This window comes from Tamandua tetradactyla, chromosome 18 (genome assembly GCF_023851605.1).
Source record: "Tamandua tetradactyla isolate mTamTet1 chromosome 18, mTamTet1.pri, whole genome shotgun sequence".
Classification (NCBI taxonomy): domain Eukaryota; kingdom Metazoa; phylum Chordata; class Mammalia; order Pilosa; family Myrmecophagidae; genus Tamandua; species Tamandua tetradactyla.
In genome coordinates, this window is record NC_135344.1 from 47,136,252 (window position 1) to 47,151,943 (window position 15,692).

General features: G+C 35.1%; 1 protein-coding gene across 3 annotated transcripts in view; it reads right to left on the bottom strand.

The window, feature by feature from the left end:
• Positions 1 to 15,692, bottom strand: part of ELP2 (elongator acetyltransferase complex subunit 2) — a 66,399-nt gene that overhangs the window by 30,461 nt on the left and 20,246 nt on the right. For 2 of the 3 annotated variants that reach the window (XR_013165173.1, XM_077135606.1), the window contains exons 4-12: positions 11,485 to 11,641; positions 10,953 to 11,030; positions 9,092 to 9,156; positions 8,196 to 8,262; positions 7,593 to 7,733; positions 6,286 to 6,381; positions 5,604 to 5,704; positions 5,262 to 5,393; positions 4,294 to 4,443 (exon numbers count right to left, since the gene is read on the bottom strand). Coding sequence is in view for 2 of the 3 variants with exons in the window: in XM_077135606.1 (XP_076991721.1) it covers positions 4,294 to 4,443; positions 5,262 to 5,393; positions 5,604 to 5,704; positions 6,286 to 6,381; positions 7,593 to 7,733; positions 8,196 to 8,262; positions 9,092 to 9,156; positions 10,953 to 11,030; positions 11,485 to 11,641 (987 nt within the window). In the remaining variant the exon portion in view is untranslated. The remainder of the gene's footprint in view (positions 1 to 4,293; positions 4,444 to 5,261; positions 5,394 to 5,603; positions 5,705 to 6,285; positions 6,382 to 7,592; positions 7,734 to 8,195; positions 8,263 to 9,091; positions 9,157 to 10,952; positions 11,031 to 11,484; positions 11,642 to 15,692) is intronic. The other variant, XM_077135608.1, reaches the window with a different exon arrangement.

Here is a 15,692-nt window from a genome sequence, read left to right on the forward strand (position 1 = left end):
TGAGGGACAACTGGACTGTTTTCATTTTGGCTTTAACTGATAAAGTTATTATGAATAGTCATGTTATGAACTCTTAGGTTATGAACTGTTATGAATAGTCCTTGCCTTGCATGGAAAGATGCTTTCATTTCTCTTAGATAAGCGCCTATGAGTGAAATGGTGGATAAAATGTTAAATATTAAGAAATTGTCAAAACTATTTCCTATCATCAGTATATGAGAGTTCCAGTTGCTCTATATGCTCACCAAACTTGGGTATAGGCAGTTTTATTAGTATCAACCATTCCAATAAGTATGTAGTGGTATCTCATTGTTGCTTTAATTTGCATTTCCCCTAGCAACTAATGGCGTTCAGCACCTTATGTTATTTTTTCATCCATATATCTTCTTGGGAGAAATATCTATCCAAATCCCCACTAATTTCCCTCCCACCCCACCTCTTTATTGTATTGTTTTTGTTTTCTTATTATTGAGTTCTGAAAAGTTCTTTATACACTCTGGATACGAGTCCTTTATCAGACATATGCTTGGTAAATATTTTCTCTCAGCTCGTGACTTGTCTTTTCATTCTCCTAAGAGTATCTTTCAAAAAGTAGAAGTTTTAGGTTTTGGTAAAGTCAAATTTATCAAGTTTTCTTTACTGGATTGTGAGGGAACAACTGAGCTATATTGGTACTATATGTCAACTCATTAAGATCCATGGAAAAACCTCCTAATAATTTGCCCTGTTATCTAACTGCCTACAAAGGTTGCTCCCAATGTCCTCAACTCTTATTTGAATCTATCAAGTTTGTTTGTTTGTTTTGGATGGATGGGCTAGGAATCAAACTTGCATCTCCTGCATGGCAGGCAAGTATTCTGCCACTGAACTACCTGTTCACACTCTTTTTTTCTGTTTTGAATCTATCAAGTTTTATTGAAGCAGTAATGTCAGTAGTGAACTTCAATCACACTCATGAACTGAACCAACCAGTTCATGAATTTTTTTATCAGACATTAAATCTAAATATCCTCACTTAGCCTATCACATAGCAATTCAATGGCTTACCGGTGGTAAAGCTTTACTGCAAATGTTTTAGCTCAATAACAAGATCTGAAAATTCTCTGAAGAACTGCCCTCAACCATATTAGCTTTTACTTCATATTTGATGTTTCCTAATGAATTCAATGTAAAAGTATAAGGCATAAGGGTACTTTTATATGAAACTGAAGTAATTACATGTAAAATATTTGAATAAGAAATGTCCCCACTGCTTTATATACTTCCATGCTGCCAGAAATTAAAACAAGAATGAAATTTCCATTCCCAGTAGATATATTTTCAAAGAACTTAAGAGAATTATAAATGTCTTCAAAGCAATATATATGCGTAATCAAAATCATACACTTATAGGCTGATATTAGTATCAGACAGTGTCTATCTGTGTGAAGACATTTTTTATTTTCAGAGATAAAATATATAAAATTTCATTACAGATCACCATTAACCAGTTAACATTTCCAACGGATTTTAATGATAAAATCACTAACTTTGAACCCCAATTAAGATATATATTTTTCATCCCCCCAAAAAGAATTCCATTCTTCTCAACAGACCTTTGTTACTAAATACTATAGTCAAATATTATATTTTGAATTTTGCCAATAAGAATTTCGTGCAGATTCGTCTTCTCTTTTGTTGCATAAGTACCTCCATCATAGCACTGATTTTTCACAAAAAAATTGCCAACCCCTGGACTGGAGTTACACACAGAATTATGGAATTAAAAATGGGTAGAGCAGGGGTTCAAGGGTAGTTAGTGGTAGAATTTCTGCCTGCCATGCGGGAGACCCAGGTTCACCAGCCCATGCACTTCCCCAAAACAAACAAGCAAATAAACAAATGAAAAATCAAACAAAACAAAAAATCAACAAATAGTGCTGCAATAAGGAGATACTCACATGGAAAAAGAATGAAATGTGATCCCTGCCATACAGCATACAGAGAAAAAATAATGGGTAGAAACATTTCCTTGGAGGTGGTGGTATTTAAAAGTATTTCTTAATGAACTAGAAGGAAATAATCTAAAATAATAATTCTTCATTCACTGTTTTCTTCTTTAAAATATAGTAAGTAAAATTAAATAATAGTATTTCTTCTACAGTAAGTACTATTAAATAACAGCACATTTTCTGAAATTTTTTAGCATTAAGTATAGCTTTATAATTTAAGTGGACCTAAGTACAAACAATAAAGGTAACAGAAATGGACATTAGGAAAAAATGAGTCAATATAAGATGGTGTGAACCCTACCTAGAACTGTTATAACATTTTAGTTTCTATAAAGTCAGAGGACTATATTCTTAAAATACAATGATAGCTATTTACTGAGTGCTTTCTATGACCCAGATACTATTTATATGCTTTAGGTGCATTAACTCATTTAATTTTTATTAATCTAGATCAAGAAATTATAAGCAACAATCTCCATTTTACTGGTTTGAAAATGGGCCACAGAGAGCTTAATAATTTGATTAAAGTCATAGAAGGAGAGATAGGAAACAACTGGTTTCAAAGACCACACTTCTATCCACCAAGCTAAACTACTTATTTTCTTTATGCCTAGTAACAATATTGTTATAACAATTCATCACAGTCAAAATCTATTTGATTCCCAGATTGGTCTGGATTACAAATTAAGAGTTGTATTATCTAAAATTATTTGATTACTGAAATGCAAGTAACAAGAGTTTGGATAAACAGGAATTTAATCAAAAGATATCTTAATTTAATGTATTTCCAAATATCGAAAGTCAAAGATAATGAGGTTCCCCTGTATTTATGAATAGGAGACTAGAATGAAAGGAAAGGGAGGGAGAATGCAGAGTGGTACTTAGGATGGCCATTACTAAGGGAAAAGATCTTGATTTAATTTTTTAATTGGACTTTTAAATTAAATGCAGTTTAATTCAAATGCAGTTGTTAGAAATAACAGATCCTTTGTATACTTTACCCTGTTTTCCCCAAGGATGACACCTTGGCAAAACCATAGTACAACAGCAAACAAGGATATTTATACTGACTTTGTCAAGATAAAGAGATTTCCGACTTACATTTAAGGATTCTGGGATCTCTAAACTTTAGTTTCCTTTAGTGAACTTTACTTTTTAAGTAAACTTATTTTTTTTTAAAGCCTAACATGCAGAGAGAAACGTGCCTACTTAACAGGTGCACAACTGGATGAATTTTCACAAAGGGACCATACAAGCACCTAAATGGAGAAATAAGCATTATCAGCACCCAGAAGTCCCCACATGTCCCATTCAGTCACTCCTTCCCATCGTCCAAGATAACCACTAACATGATCTCTAAAAACAACTTTAAATATCTGCTTACTAATATATACATTCACAGTAAAACTGACATTTTCTGGCAGACATAAAGGTCTATGAATTTTAATACATATACAGCCACCACCACAATCAGGATATGGAATGGGCCCATTTTTTCTAAACCTCCCTCATGAGATCCTTTTAGAACCACACTTTCTCTCAACACCTAACCCCTAGTTAACTGCTGATCTGTTTCTTTCTCCCTGTGATTTTTTTTTTTTTTTGGAGGGGGTGCATGGTCTGGGAATCAAACCCAGGTCTCTCACATGGAAGGCGAGCAGTCTACCACTGAACTACCCATGTACCCTTCTCCCTGTGATTTTAAGTTTTTGAGAATGTCATACAGATGGAATCATACAAAATGTAACCTTCTAAAGCTGGTTTCTCTTACTCAGCACAATGTCTTTAAGATTTTTCAAGTTAGACTGCATATAATTCATTTTTATTCATTCTTATTTATCACTGAGTAGTATTCCAATGGAGGATTTACCACAGTTTATTCATTCACCCACTGTAAGAACATCTGGGTTGTTTCCAGTTCTGATAATTATGAATAGAGCTGTTATAAGCATCTATGTACATGTTTTTTTAATGAACATAACTTTTCACTTTTTCTCCATGGTATATACCCTAAAGTGGGATTACAGTGTCTTATGGTAGGCATAAGTTTTAAGAAAATGCCATACTGTTTTCCAGAATGGCTATACCCTTCTGCATTCCCACTAATACTGTATGAAAGTTCCAGTCACTCTACACCCTAACCAGAACTTGATGTCGGTATTTTCTACTTTAGGCATTCTAGAAGATATGTATCTCATCATAGTTTTAATTTGCATTCTCTAATGGCTAATGATGTTGCACTACTTTTTTGTGCTCATTAATGTGTTTTCATGTGGATTAGCTAAGTGGGAAGACATTTTACTTGTGATTGCTCTTGTCTTTTCCATGGAGCAAAAAGTCGAGTTGTCTGGTCAGTACCAACAGTGATGATAAATTCTCCTTCTGGATCCCACATTAGGTCTTGGACACCATCAAAGTGTCCTGAAATGACAATCTCTGGAATCCACTCTCTCTGCAATGAAAATATTCATGACACACATCAAATAAAAAGTCTACCATTACTAAAAATAAAAGCACTCCTGTCTGATAATGAGAAAGACTAAAGCTCCCTAGCAGGGTGAAAAGCTAAATATATGATATGGGACCATAAAATAATAGGATCTACTTTCCCGTCAAAGACATTAAAACTTAAGCTTCAAATACGTGTCAACGCTTTAAAGCAATAATCTTGGGAACTCTCCGTCTATTGAACATTTACTGACTGCTTCCTAGAAGTCAGACATTATTTAACCTTTCTTTGCCTCAATGAATTCTTTTGTAAAATAGAGATAATTACAGCATCTATCTTATAGGGTTATCATGAGGATTACATGAGTTTACAATTATTTGTAAATCACACAGAACAGTGCTGGCACATATGAGGCACTATACAAGCATATGTTAAAGTAAATATAAAAGAGTATTGGGTAAAATGAGCCAGCAGATTCTGAATGCGTTCCTGATGGCTTTCTTTATTAAGTAAAAGGAGTCGTAGAAGTAGAGGACTGAAAGGTGAAGCAGACCTAGTTGGTCCAACTACCATACAGAAGCCTGTAACAGCCAACCACGTAAACAAAGAATGGCAATAAAATATGGAAAACATCGTGTGCCTGGTCCACAGAGCACTACTTTGAACAACTCTAGTATAACTACAGGATAATTTCAACAGAAAGAAGTAATGTCACACTTCTGTTTCTGAAATGTTATAAGTAAAACAACACTGTTGAGCTGGATTTCATTTAGGACTCAAACTAGTTAATCAGAAATGCTTTAATTTAAAATGGTTCTTACAGGATTAGATGAATTCTGCTTCCAAAGGTGCAATGCTCCATGGAAAGCATGTGCAACGATCATGGAGCCATCTTCATTGAACTGGCAATCATAAAATCCCAGAGTATTCCCACCTACTTCACCTACTCGAACCTATGCAATATAAGACAGAAAATAGTTCTCAATCAATGGTCCACATTTCTCACAAACGAAGCCATTTGATTCTAGAAACTGTTAGTTTCTACTCATTTAACATTACACAAGAGTGAAAATTTACAGCTATAGGAATACAGACCCGGGATTTACATTTTCAATTTATAAAACTCAATTTTCTATTCCATAAAGAAATAGCTACAGTTTTACCTGTTCAAGCCAAACTCCTGATTCTTCATCTGGAGCCCAGAGAATCATGGTTTTATCCATTGAGGCAGACAATAATCTCATTGGCTGCTGTAGAATACCATCTATGGAAAAAAATCTTCAGGTGATCAACAAACATCATGTTTGCAGAACATTGAAAAACAAAACAAGATTACTGCACAAATATCCACAACAACATTGTATGTAAGAACCAAAATCTGAAAACATCATAAATGTCTACAATTCGAAGAACAGAAAAACAGACATATTTATGGTCTTCAGACCATAAAATATTATATTGTATTAAAATTAAACAAACTGAATTACATGGCTCAAAATGGATACATCTCCATTTTAAACATGTCAATTTTAAAAGTTGTAAAAGTATAAACACATATTGATGTATATTTATATCAAATGCTTTTTAATTGCGGTAATATGTAGATAACATAAAATTTGCCATTTTAACTATTTCTAATCATTCATTCCATTTATAATGTGTCCTACCAAATGTTATCTACTACCAAAACATTTTCATCACTGAAAAACAGGTCTGCAGTACTACACTTTGCCAACTGGACAATGTCTTATATATGAGATTTCTAATTACACTCAAAAAAATTCTCCACTTCATCTGGGCAGCTCAAAATGCTACATGAGGAATATATGTAGTTTTTCTTCCTACCTTGGTAAAATGAAGATTGCCAATGAACTGCATTTACCCAATTTTCATGACCAGCTAGCACAGTCTCCAGAGTAACCGCAAATGTTATTTTAATACCTACAACAAAAGTAACGTTGAACATATTCTTTCCTCAAAGCTCTTCTAAACAGAACATTTTCATAACCAATTCAGTTGTGCAGATGATGTAAAAAAAAAAAATCAGAACAAAACAGAGTCCACAAGAAGAATATGCATTCTAAAATGTCATTAGCTCACTGTTCAAAATTACAGAAGAAAATTCTTAAGATATATTTCTTACTCTATCTGGTCATAAAAAAATATTAAGGTATATATTCCATTTTTACAATTTCCTAGGACAGTAACCACTATACCACAATTAGAAGGCAAAATCAGATACACAAACCTGTTACCTTCACCTATTATTTAAGTGCAATAGCCAAAAATACCATTTAAAAAGCTTCATATAAATGCAAAAATAAAGGAAATCAAATCAATATTATTTTAAGACATTTTTTATTGTGAAATATAACACATATACCAAAAAAAGCAATAAATTTTGAAGTACATGGTAACAAGTAGTTATAGAAGAGATATCAGAGAAATCAGTATTATTATGAACTTTCAAACAAAATAATGAATGAAAATATCACTAAAAATTTCATATTTGGGTATAATCAGTCGTATATGCTAGTTATGTTTCACAATTCAGTTGAAAGAGCTATAATGTTATGAGAATTTCATTTTAATAGGCTTCACAATGAAGAATAAAGAACAATATATTGGGTAGACAATGCTCACTGAGGACTAACTTTATAATTGAGATACATATCCAAAAAATCTCACACAAATACAATATTCCAACAGAAAAAATATACTATACTGGGGTGCTGTTGTAATGTAAGAAAAATTATGGGAAAAAAACATAATTTACATTATTTCTTTATGTTTACTTAAGATTAATGGGTTTTCAAAAAAGTGTATCTAAATAAAGACAAAAATAAGATCTTTGAATAGTAAAACTACAAATTTAGTAACATTTTACAAATTAATTTGAAAACATTAAACATTATTTTTGGCAAGTTTTAAAAATCTTACTAATATGGTTTAGAAAAAAAATTAGTTCTGTATGTGAAAAATGACATTTTCACATAGGAAATAAAAAAAGGAAAAATTCATAATATTAGTTTCAGAAAGGAATCTGACACTTCTGCAAAACTAACTTTCAAATAAATATATGGTGAAAAAAATAAATGAACCAGCTAAGAGATTCAACTATTATTAAATCAAATATTTTCATTATTACTTACTTTCATTTTCTATAGTAAAAGTGTTTTCCTTCAGTCTTAAATTATCATCATCTTGTGTTTCTAAAGATGTTGATTTTATATATAGCCTCCATATTCTTATCAGGCTATCTTGTGAACAGCTTGCTAGGAAAAGATTTCTACCTAATTAAAAAAACAATTATTTTTAAAATATTAAAATTCTTAAATTTAGGTATGACTTTCTCTAAAATTTGTGCATTTTTAGATTATTCCCCCAAATTATCCATTACTTCCTTACCCTTCATTTACTTGACCTATATTAATTTTTAATGAAATTTCAATGTCAATAAACAATGCTAGTAAATATTTATAACATGGTATTCTTAAACACAGTCTAATCAATTCTTCAAAGTACTTTTCAATAATGTCTGCATGGGGAATAGTCAACTAGTGTTATAAATACTAGCTTTCTTTACCCTCCACCACCTCAACTGTAGTTAACAGAAGAGATAAGTAATTGGGACAATAGAAAAATGTAACATGCAAATAAAATTTAAGATTAAAACAAAAGAGGCTGCTGCTTTCTTGGAAGTTATATATATACTTGTCCTTATCATATGTGCTTTAGCAAAATTTCATACAAACCAAAGGCTGCCCATTCCACTCCTCTTATCCAATCCTCATGTCCACGGAGATAAAGCACTTTCTCAAACTAGTAAGATAAAAATAGTGGACTTGACATAAGAATTTAATATTTTCATTTATAATACTGACTGCATTTGGTCTTAGCCAGCCTAAATGCATAATTCTGTAATGAGAGTACAGAGGATGACACAGAGGATAAAACACTCAATTGGGAATTAAAAACTTTGTGATCTAGCTAAGCAACCCTAAGTAAATAATATAGTATCTGTAAACCTCAAATGTTTATGAGCTAAAATAACGTATGCTATGAATACAATATAGAAAAAGTTGGATAGCTGGAGAGTCACTCCTTTTTTTTTTGTTTTTCACATGGGCAGGCACCAAGAATCGAACCCGGGTCCTCTGGCATTCTTGCCTGCTGAGCCACCGTGGCCCGCCCCATTCAGTCATTTTTAACTTTCGTATAGAATGCAAAGAAATAAATATCTCCACTATTAAATAAATAAGTAAGATTAGAGTTAACCAACCTCCTTTTTGCAACAAATGATTCCCTTCTCTAGTTTTCTCAAAGTGTAGGTTAAACTCAGAAAAGCAAATAAACACAATCGGGGCACTGTGCCGTACATACATTATACTTCATTTAAAAATTTTAAGGGAAAAAACACTACCAAGGCATCCTTCTCCTCTCCTTCCCTGCCTAATGACCCTTTTCCCTCTAAGAACTTGGGCCTGGTGGCCAAGGCTGCAGTTACTTTCAAAGAGGGAGCAGAAAACTATCAGAGGACTGCCAAAAGATTCTCTTATTGGAGTATTTACTTTAGTTTAAGAAAGACTTAAGACTTTATAATCTGGAAACTGTGTCTATTAAGACAAGTAATTAAGCAGAACATAATCACCTGATTATCTTGTTGAACGAATAAGTGAATTTTGCAGTCATCATCGCCGCATGCTAATATTGGTACTGGAAGAAAAGAATAGAAGTGCCAGTGTAAGTACTCCATCATAAGTTATGAATACCTACTGTCTATGCTGGATTCCAAGTGAAGTATTTTGATTTCTATTTCCTTCACCATTGAGCAAAAATAATTGGAGGTGCTCAAAAAACATCTTTAGAAATAAAATGAACACTAAAATGTCTTATGACATGGTTACTTGGCAAAGAATGACTATTAACTCAGTCATTTCCTCCATTATTTGTGGTTTATGATGGAAAGAGCAGAGAGAAAGAAGCTCAGGAACAGATAAGGAACATTTTTACTGTGTCAGCCAGAAAATCAATGTGGAAAGTCATTAGTTCAACTGAATAATAAGATGTCTGTTACTTTGAGGAACTTATTTTTTGTGTGAAAATTCAATACTAAAACAAAATTTGTAAAAGAATTAGAAGACAAAATAAAAACAGCATTAAACATGTGGTTTAAAAGGTATGAAAGAAAAAAAAGCTATGAAAGGTACAGCTGTGTAACAGTTTTCTTTAACAAGACAGAAAACTAATTCACATTACCAAAGGACAGCACTAAAGACTCTGGAATATAGATAAAAAAGGGGACTCTTTATCTAAGTAAAGAAATTCCTTGCTACCAAGTATGTTTTACAAAGATTTTCTCACTCCAAGCCAACCAAAAGGAAAGAAACAGCTATGTTAAGAAATCAGACACATACAGTTTTTCCTCCCAGGTAGCCCTCACATAAAGTGGAAACATAAAATGAAACTATGGAGGAATAAAAAAAACTGCAAAATGCAACAAGAGGTTAGGGTTTCCAGTCCCTACCTCTCTCCAACCAGCCCTGGTCCTCAGGTAATTGAACAGGCAAAAAGACTGCTGAACTTGCATTAGCTATCTCCTTTGTGTGTGTGTGTGTGGGGGGGGGGATTAAAGATACATACAGAGAGCTTTCATAGCAAAAGGGAAATTGTTCTGTTTGGAAATTTTAGGTGGTGTCACGGTTAGGGACATGTGAAAACTTGGCCAAGTGGTGGTCCCTGTTTGTCTGGTTGCGTAAGTGCGGGCCTGTCTGTTGCAATGAGGACATTCATAGAGTAGCTCATGATCGCGTCAGCTGCATCCACAGCTGATTTCATTTGTAATCAGGTAAAGGGGAGTGTCTTCTACAGTGAGTGATGCTTAATCTAATCACAGGAAGCCTTTAAAGGAGGATTCAGAGGTGACAGGTTCCATTCCTGCTTCGGCTGGTGAGCCTCTCCTGTGGAGTTCATCCAGACCCTCCATCGGAGTCGTTGGTTTCACAGCCTGCCCTGTGGATTTTGGACTCTGTATTCCTGCGGTCATGTGAGACAGTTTTATAAATTTTATATTTGCAAGTGTTCCCTGTTGATTTAGTTTCTCTAGAGAACCCTAACTAATACAGGTGGTCTTAGGCAAACGGTCACTATGCAGGATATGAAGGGAAATCTTGAAAAAAATGCTTGAGAAAAATACTCACATGGTTCATCTTCAGCATTTTTTCTTTTAAAATGTATGCCACATTTTCTAAAGAATTAGAAAACTTCCCCAAATATGTACATTCACAATATAGTTGACATTGTATATTAAGTCATTTAAATTTTCAACAGCTACCAAAATTCCTAGTAGCCTCCCTTAACTTTATATACTATCCTCAGATTATTTGAGAACTGAGAATAAAAGTATGTTATCCACATCTCAACTTGTTTTACAGCAACATTTATATTCATTCGGTCATATGGAAATATACAAATATTCTGTACTTGTAATATATACTTGGCAAGACACTCACCATCAGTATCAGGCAAAAAACATAAGGAGAGAGCCAGAGCAAATCCATTTCCAAAGTTCAAGGTCTGAAGGCATGTTACTAAAAAATAAAAAACATCATGAACAACTAATGCTGAGCTTATCCACAGGGGTGTTTGTAGCATCACCATAGCTATAGGAGTCAACAGAAGATGATATATTAATCCTGAGCTGACAGGCAAAAAAGAAAGCCTAACAGCTCTCTGTGAGATTGGGATTTCTCACCACAATCACAAACTCCATTAATCATGTGAATTAAAGTAGTCAATTTTTAACCAGGTTACACTGAGCAAAACAACTTATATGAAAAAAACTTGGAGGGAAACTATATTAACAAATAGTTTGGTATACAGGAATTTTGAAAAAGTGCAAAGGAAACAAATACTTAATTTAGAATTATAACAATTTTAAAGCTGCTTGAAAGAGAAAAAATGATATGAATTCTCTTCTAGTTGTCATTCATTTTGATAATTACTACTTCATTTGTCTGGATTATAATCTGTCCTCAAACCTACCTTCAGAATCCTTTTTAGACCAAATTCGAACAGTAGAATCGGAAGATGCAGAAACTATCAGTGTATATAATGGGACATCTGATGCCCTCCTTTGGTAAACAGCACACACTGCATAAACAGGTCCTTCATGGCCTTGCAGATGGATTGCTTTTAAAAGCTGAACCAGAAAAGACAAAAATTTTATGATTAAAAAGGGAATTACCAGTTTTACCCTTACTTAATTGAAATGGCATGATTAAAGAAACTACTAAATCTCCTGACCCAGAAATAAATACTCTCAGTTGACAGGAATATTTTAAAAAGTACAATCTTTCAATCAGATTTTCTAACTAACATGTAAAATGTGCATACGTTGTGAGACAACAACCTCACATCTAATATATTAGATAATATATATAAAGAGATACAATAACACAAGTATAAAAAGTAATAATAAAAGATACATACAGAAGGATATTTATCACATACAACTTACAACAGTGAAAAACTGCAATCAACCTAAAATGTTTTTAATATGGAACTGATTAAATAAATTATAGTAGAGATACATTGCAGCCAATATAAAAGATAATACAGATTAAAAAGTAAGTCTTTTTCTACACGGAAAGATATTCATGGTCTTGCTGAATTAAAAAAATAAGCTCAAAAACCATGTAATTGCAGTTTTTATTTTTACATTATCTGATACTCTGTACTGCTCAAAATTTACATCAGATGTCCCCCAGGCCCTACTGATGCCAACTGTCTACAAACAATGATGGGAGTTCTATCAAATGTGCAAAAGAGACAGGTAAAAATAAATACCTCCCACTGATCAAATCTAGGACAATATAAGCATCAAAATGAATAATGATAGTAATGGATCTTAACCTACTGGAAAATAAATAATTCATTAGTCCATACTAATATTAAACAAACAAGGAGAGGGCAAACAAGTCCTCAGAGTAGTATTCATTACATTTAGTTGCATGTGACTCTAGTCTCCTTACATATGAAAGCGTTTCTCAGACTTTGTCTTTCATGACATATACAGTTTAGAAGCATACAGGCTAGCTTTGTAGAATACCTCTCTTCTGATGTTTGTTCATGAAAAGATTCAGGATATACATTTTGCCAGTAATACTACTATCAAAATGTATCACATCACTTTGGATATTTTTATGACACCTAAAACTTAGAGGTAGAGTTCTGTAGCTCTGAAAGTCAGCATTAGTCCGTACAGCAACTGTTAAAGAAACTGAAAAAGAGATATTCAATTACAGATATGAATGAAATGGACTTGGGTAGGACTAAGGTGAATCAGAATACAGGGTAAAGGATGATACTGACTGTATTTTAAAATTTCAAATTCTATGTGAAAACAAAGGAAGAGATGTTTATTTGATAAAAATTTATATTTTCTGCAGCACACTACCTAATTTAACCTGTATGCTCAGTTTATTCAAACAACATAATTACATGGAACCCTGAATAGGGAATGAGATCTTGTTATTTTGTGCATATTAATGTAATACCCCAATATACCCCTGTCATGGTAGGGGACAGGTGTCACCTTGGCCAAGTTGTGGTACCTGTTCATCTGATTGGGCAAGTGCTGGCCTGTCTGTTGCAATGAGGACATTTCATAGGATTAGGTCATGATCACGTCAGCTACATCCACAGCTGATTCCATTTGTAATCAGCCAAAGGGGAGTGTCTTCTACAATTAGTGATGCTAAATCCAATCATGGGAAGCCTTTTAAGGAGGACTCAGAGGAGACAGGTTCCATTCCTGCTTTGGCTGGTGAGCCTCTCCTGTGGAGTTCATCCAGGCCATCCATTGGAGTCATCGGCTTTGCAGCCTGACCTGTGGATTTTGGACTCTGCGTTCCTACGGTCACGTGAGACACTTTCATAAATTTTATATTTGCAAGTGTTCCCTGTTGATTCTGTTTCTCTAGAGAACCCTAACTAATACATCTTGGTACCAGGAGTGGTTCTTAAGGAACAGAATCTTAAAAATGGGTTTTTATGAATGGTTTTCTACTCTGACTGGGCTCAGAGACACTAAGGACTCTGATTCCCGTAATCAGAATGACACTCCCAATCCATGGACTGAGTTGGCAAAGGAGATAGTCAAAATATCATCATTCGATTCTCCTAATGCTTCGCTTGTACGAAGCCAGACTCTGGGGGATAATGTTTTTGACACCTTTACAGAGTTTTGTAGAAATAAGAGTTATAGAGATGTTGGTTGGTTGTTGTTAGATACACTGTCTACATTAAAGGGTGAAAGGGATGGGCTTAAGGCTTCAAACAAGAAGCTTAAGTGCCGTCTGAAAGATGTAGAGGTTTCTATGAGTATCCTGAAGGAAAATTTTATTTCCTGTAGCCGTAGACTTGAGATCTCTGAAAATCAGACGCAGAATCTTATTGTTAGAGTAGCAACTTTACAATGTAAACTGAAATCTCAGTCTTGCATGGTGTCTGCCGTTAAAGTGAGGGCATTGATTGGAAAGGAGTGGGACCCTGAAAAATGGGATGGTGACATATGGATTGATAATGATGTTGAGGGTGAGGTTGAAACCCTAGACCATGCTGAGCCTTCTTTAGATAACCCTGTAATAGTCTGCCCTGAGGACATAGCCGCCCCACCTCCAGCCTGCCTTGAGGAATTGGCCACCCAACCTCCTCCTGAAGGGATTAGCCCTAGAGTTATTAATCCTGTTTCACCAGATGAAACCCCAAATGAAAGCCCTGAAGCAAATGGCTTGGAAGATATTTCTAATTCTTTTCATGACCCACCCCCACCACCCCTCATTTCTTCCAGACCTATAACTAGACTAAAGTCCCAACAGGCCCCTAAAGGTGAGGTACAAAGTATCACACACGAGGAGGTACGTTATACTCCAAAAGAACCGTGTGAGTTTTCCAATTTATATAGACAGAAATCAGGAGAATATGTGTTGCAATGGATTTTAAGAGTGTGGGATAATGGTGGGAGGAATATAAGGCTGGATCAGGCTGAATTTATTGATATGGGCCCACTAAGCAGAGATTCTGCATTCAATGTTACAGCTAGAGCAGTTAGAAAAGGTGTTAACAGCTTGTTTGGGTGGTTGGTTGAAACATGGATCAAAAGGTGACCAACATTACCTGAGGTTGAAATGCCAGAACTGCCCTGGTATAATGTAGATGAGGGGATCCAGAGGCTTAGAGAGATTGGGATGTTAGAGTGGATTTATCATGCAAAGCCTGCTCTTACACCCCAGGAATGTCCAGAGGATGCACCTTTTACCAGAACAGTGAGAAATAAATTTGTGAGACTAGCACCATCATCCCTCAAGAGCTCTGTGGTTGCACTTCTCTGTAGGTCAGATATTACTGTAGGAACTGCCGTCACTGAGCTGGAATCCTTAAACACAATGGGGATGACAGGATCCCGAGTTGGCAGAAGCCAGGTGGCAGCACTTAATCACCAAAGACAGGGTAGACGTGGGTATTATAATAGACAACAAACTCAAAGGAGGCATCAAAATTATATGACACGCAGAGATTTGTGGCATTGGCTAGTAAATCATGGGGTGCCTAGAAATACAATAGAAGGGCAGTCTACTAAATTCTTGTTGGAGCTGTATAAACAAAAGAGTTCTAGGTCAAGGGAACAGAAGTCTAACCTGAATTACAAAAACACAGAGTCACGGCCCCTTAACCAATTTCCAGACTTGAAACAGTTTACAGACCCTGAGCCCCTTGAATGAAGGGGAGGCCAGGTCCCTATGGGGGAGAAACCTGTTACACTGCCACAGATTTATACTGTTAACCTTCCTCTAAGTCTTCCCCAAGGAGACCGACAGCCTTTTACCAGGGTAACTGTGCATTGGGGAAAAGGAAATGATCAGATATTTCAGGGATTATTAGACACTGGTTCAGAAGTGACATTAATTCCAGGGGACCCAAAACGTCACTCTGGACCACCAGTCAGAGTGGGGGCTTATGGAGGCCAGGTGATCAATGGAGTTTTAGCTCAGGTCCGTCTCACAGTGGGTCCAGTGGGCCCACAGACCCATCCTGTAGTTATTTCCCCAGTTCCGGAATGTATAATTGGCATAGACATACTGAGCAACTGGCAGAATCCCCACGTTGGTTCTCTAACTCATGCAGTGAGGGCTATTATGGTGGGAAAGGCCAAGTGGAAGCCACTAGAACTGCCCCTACCAAGCAAAATA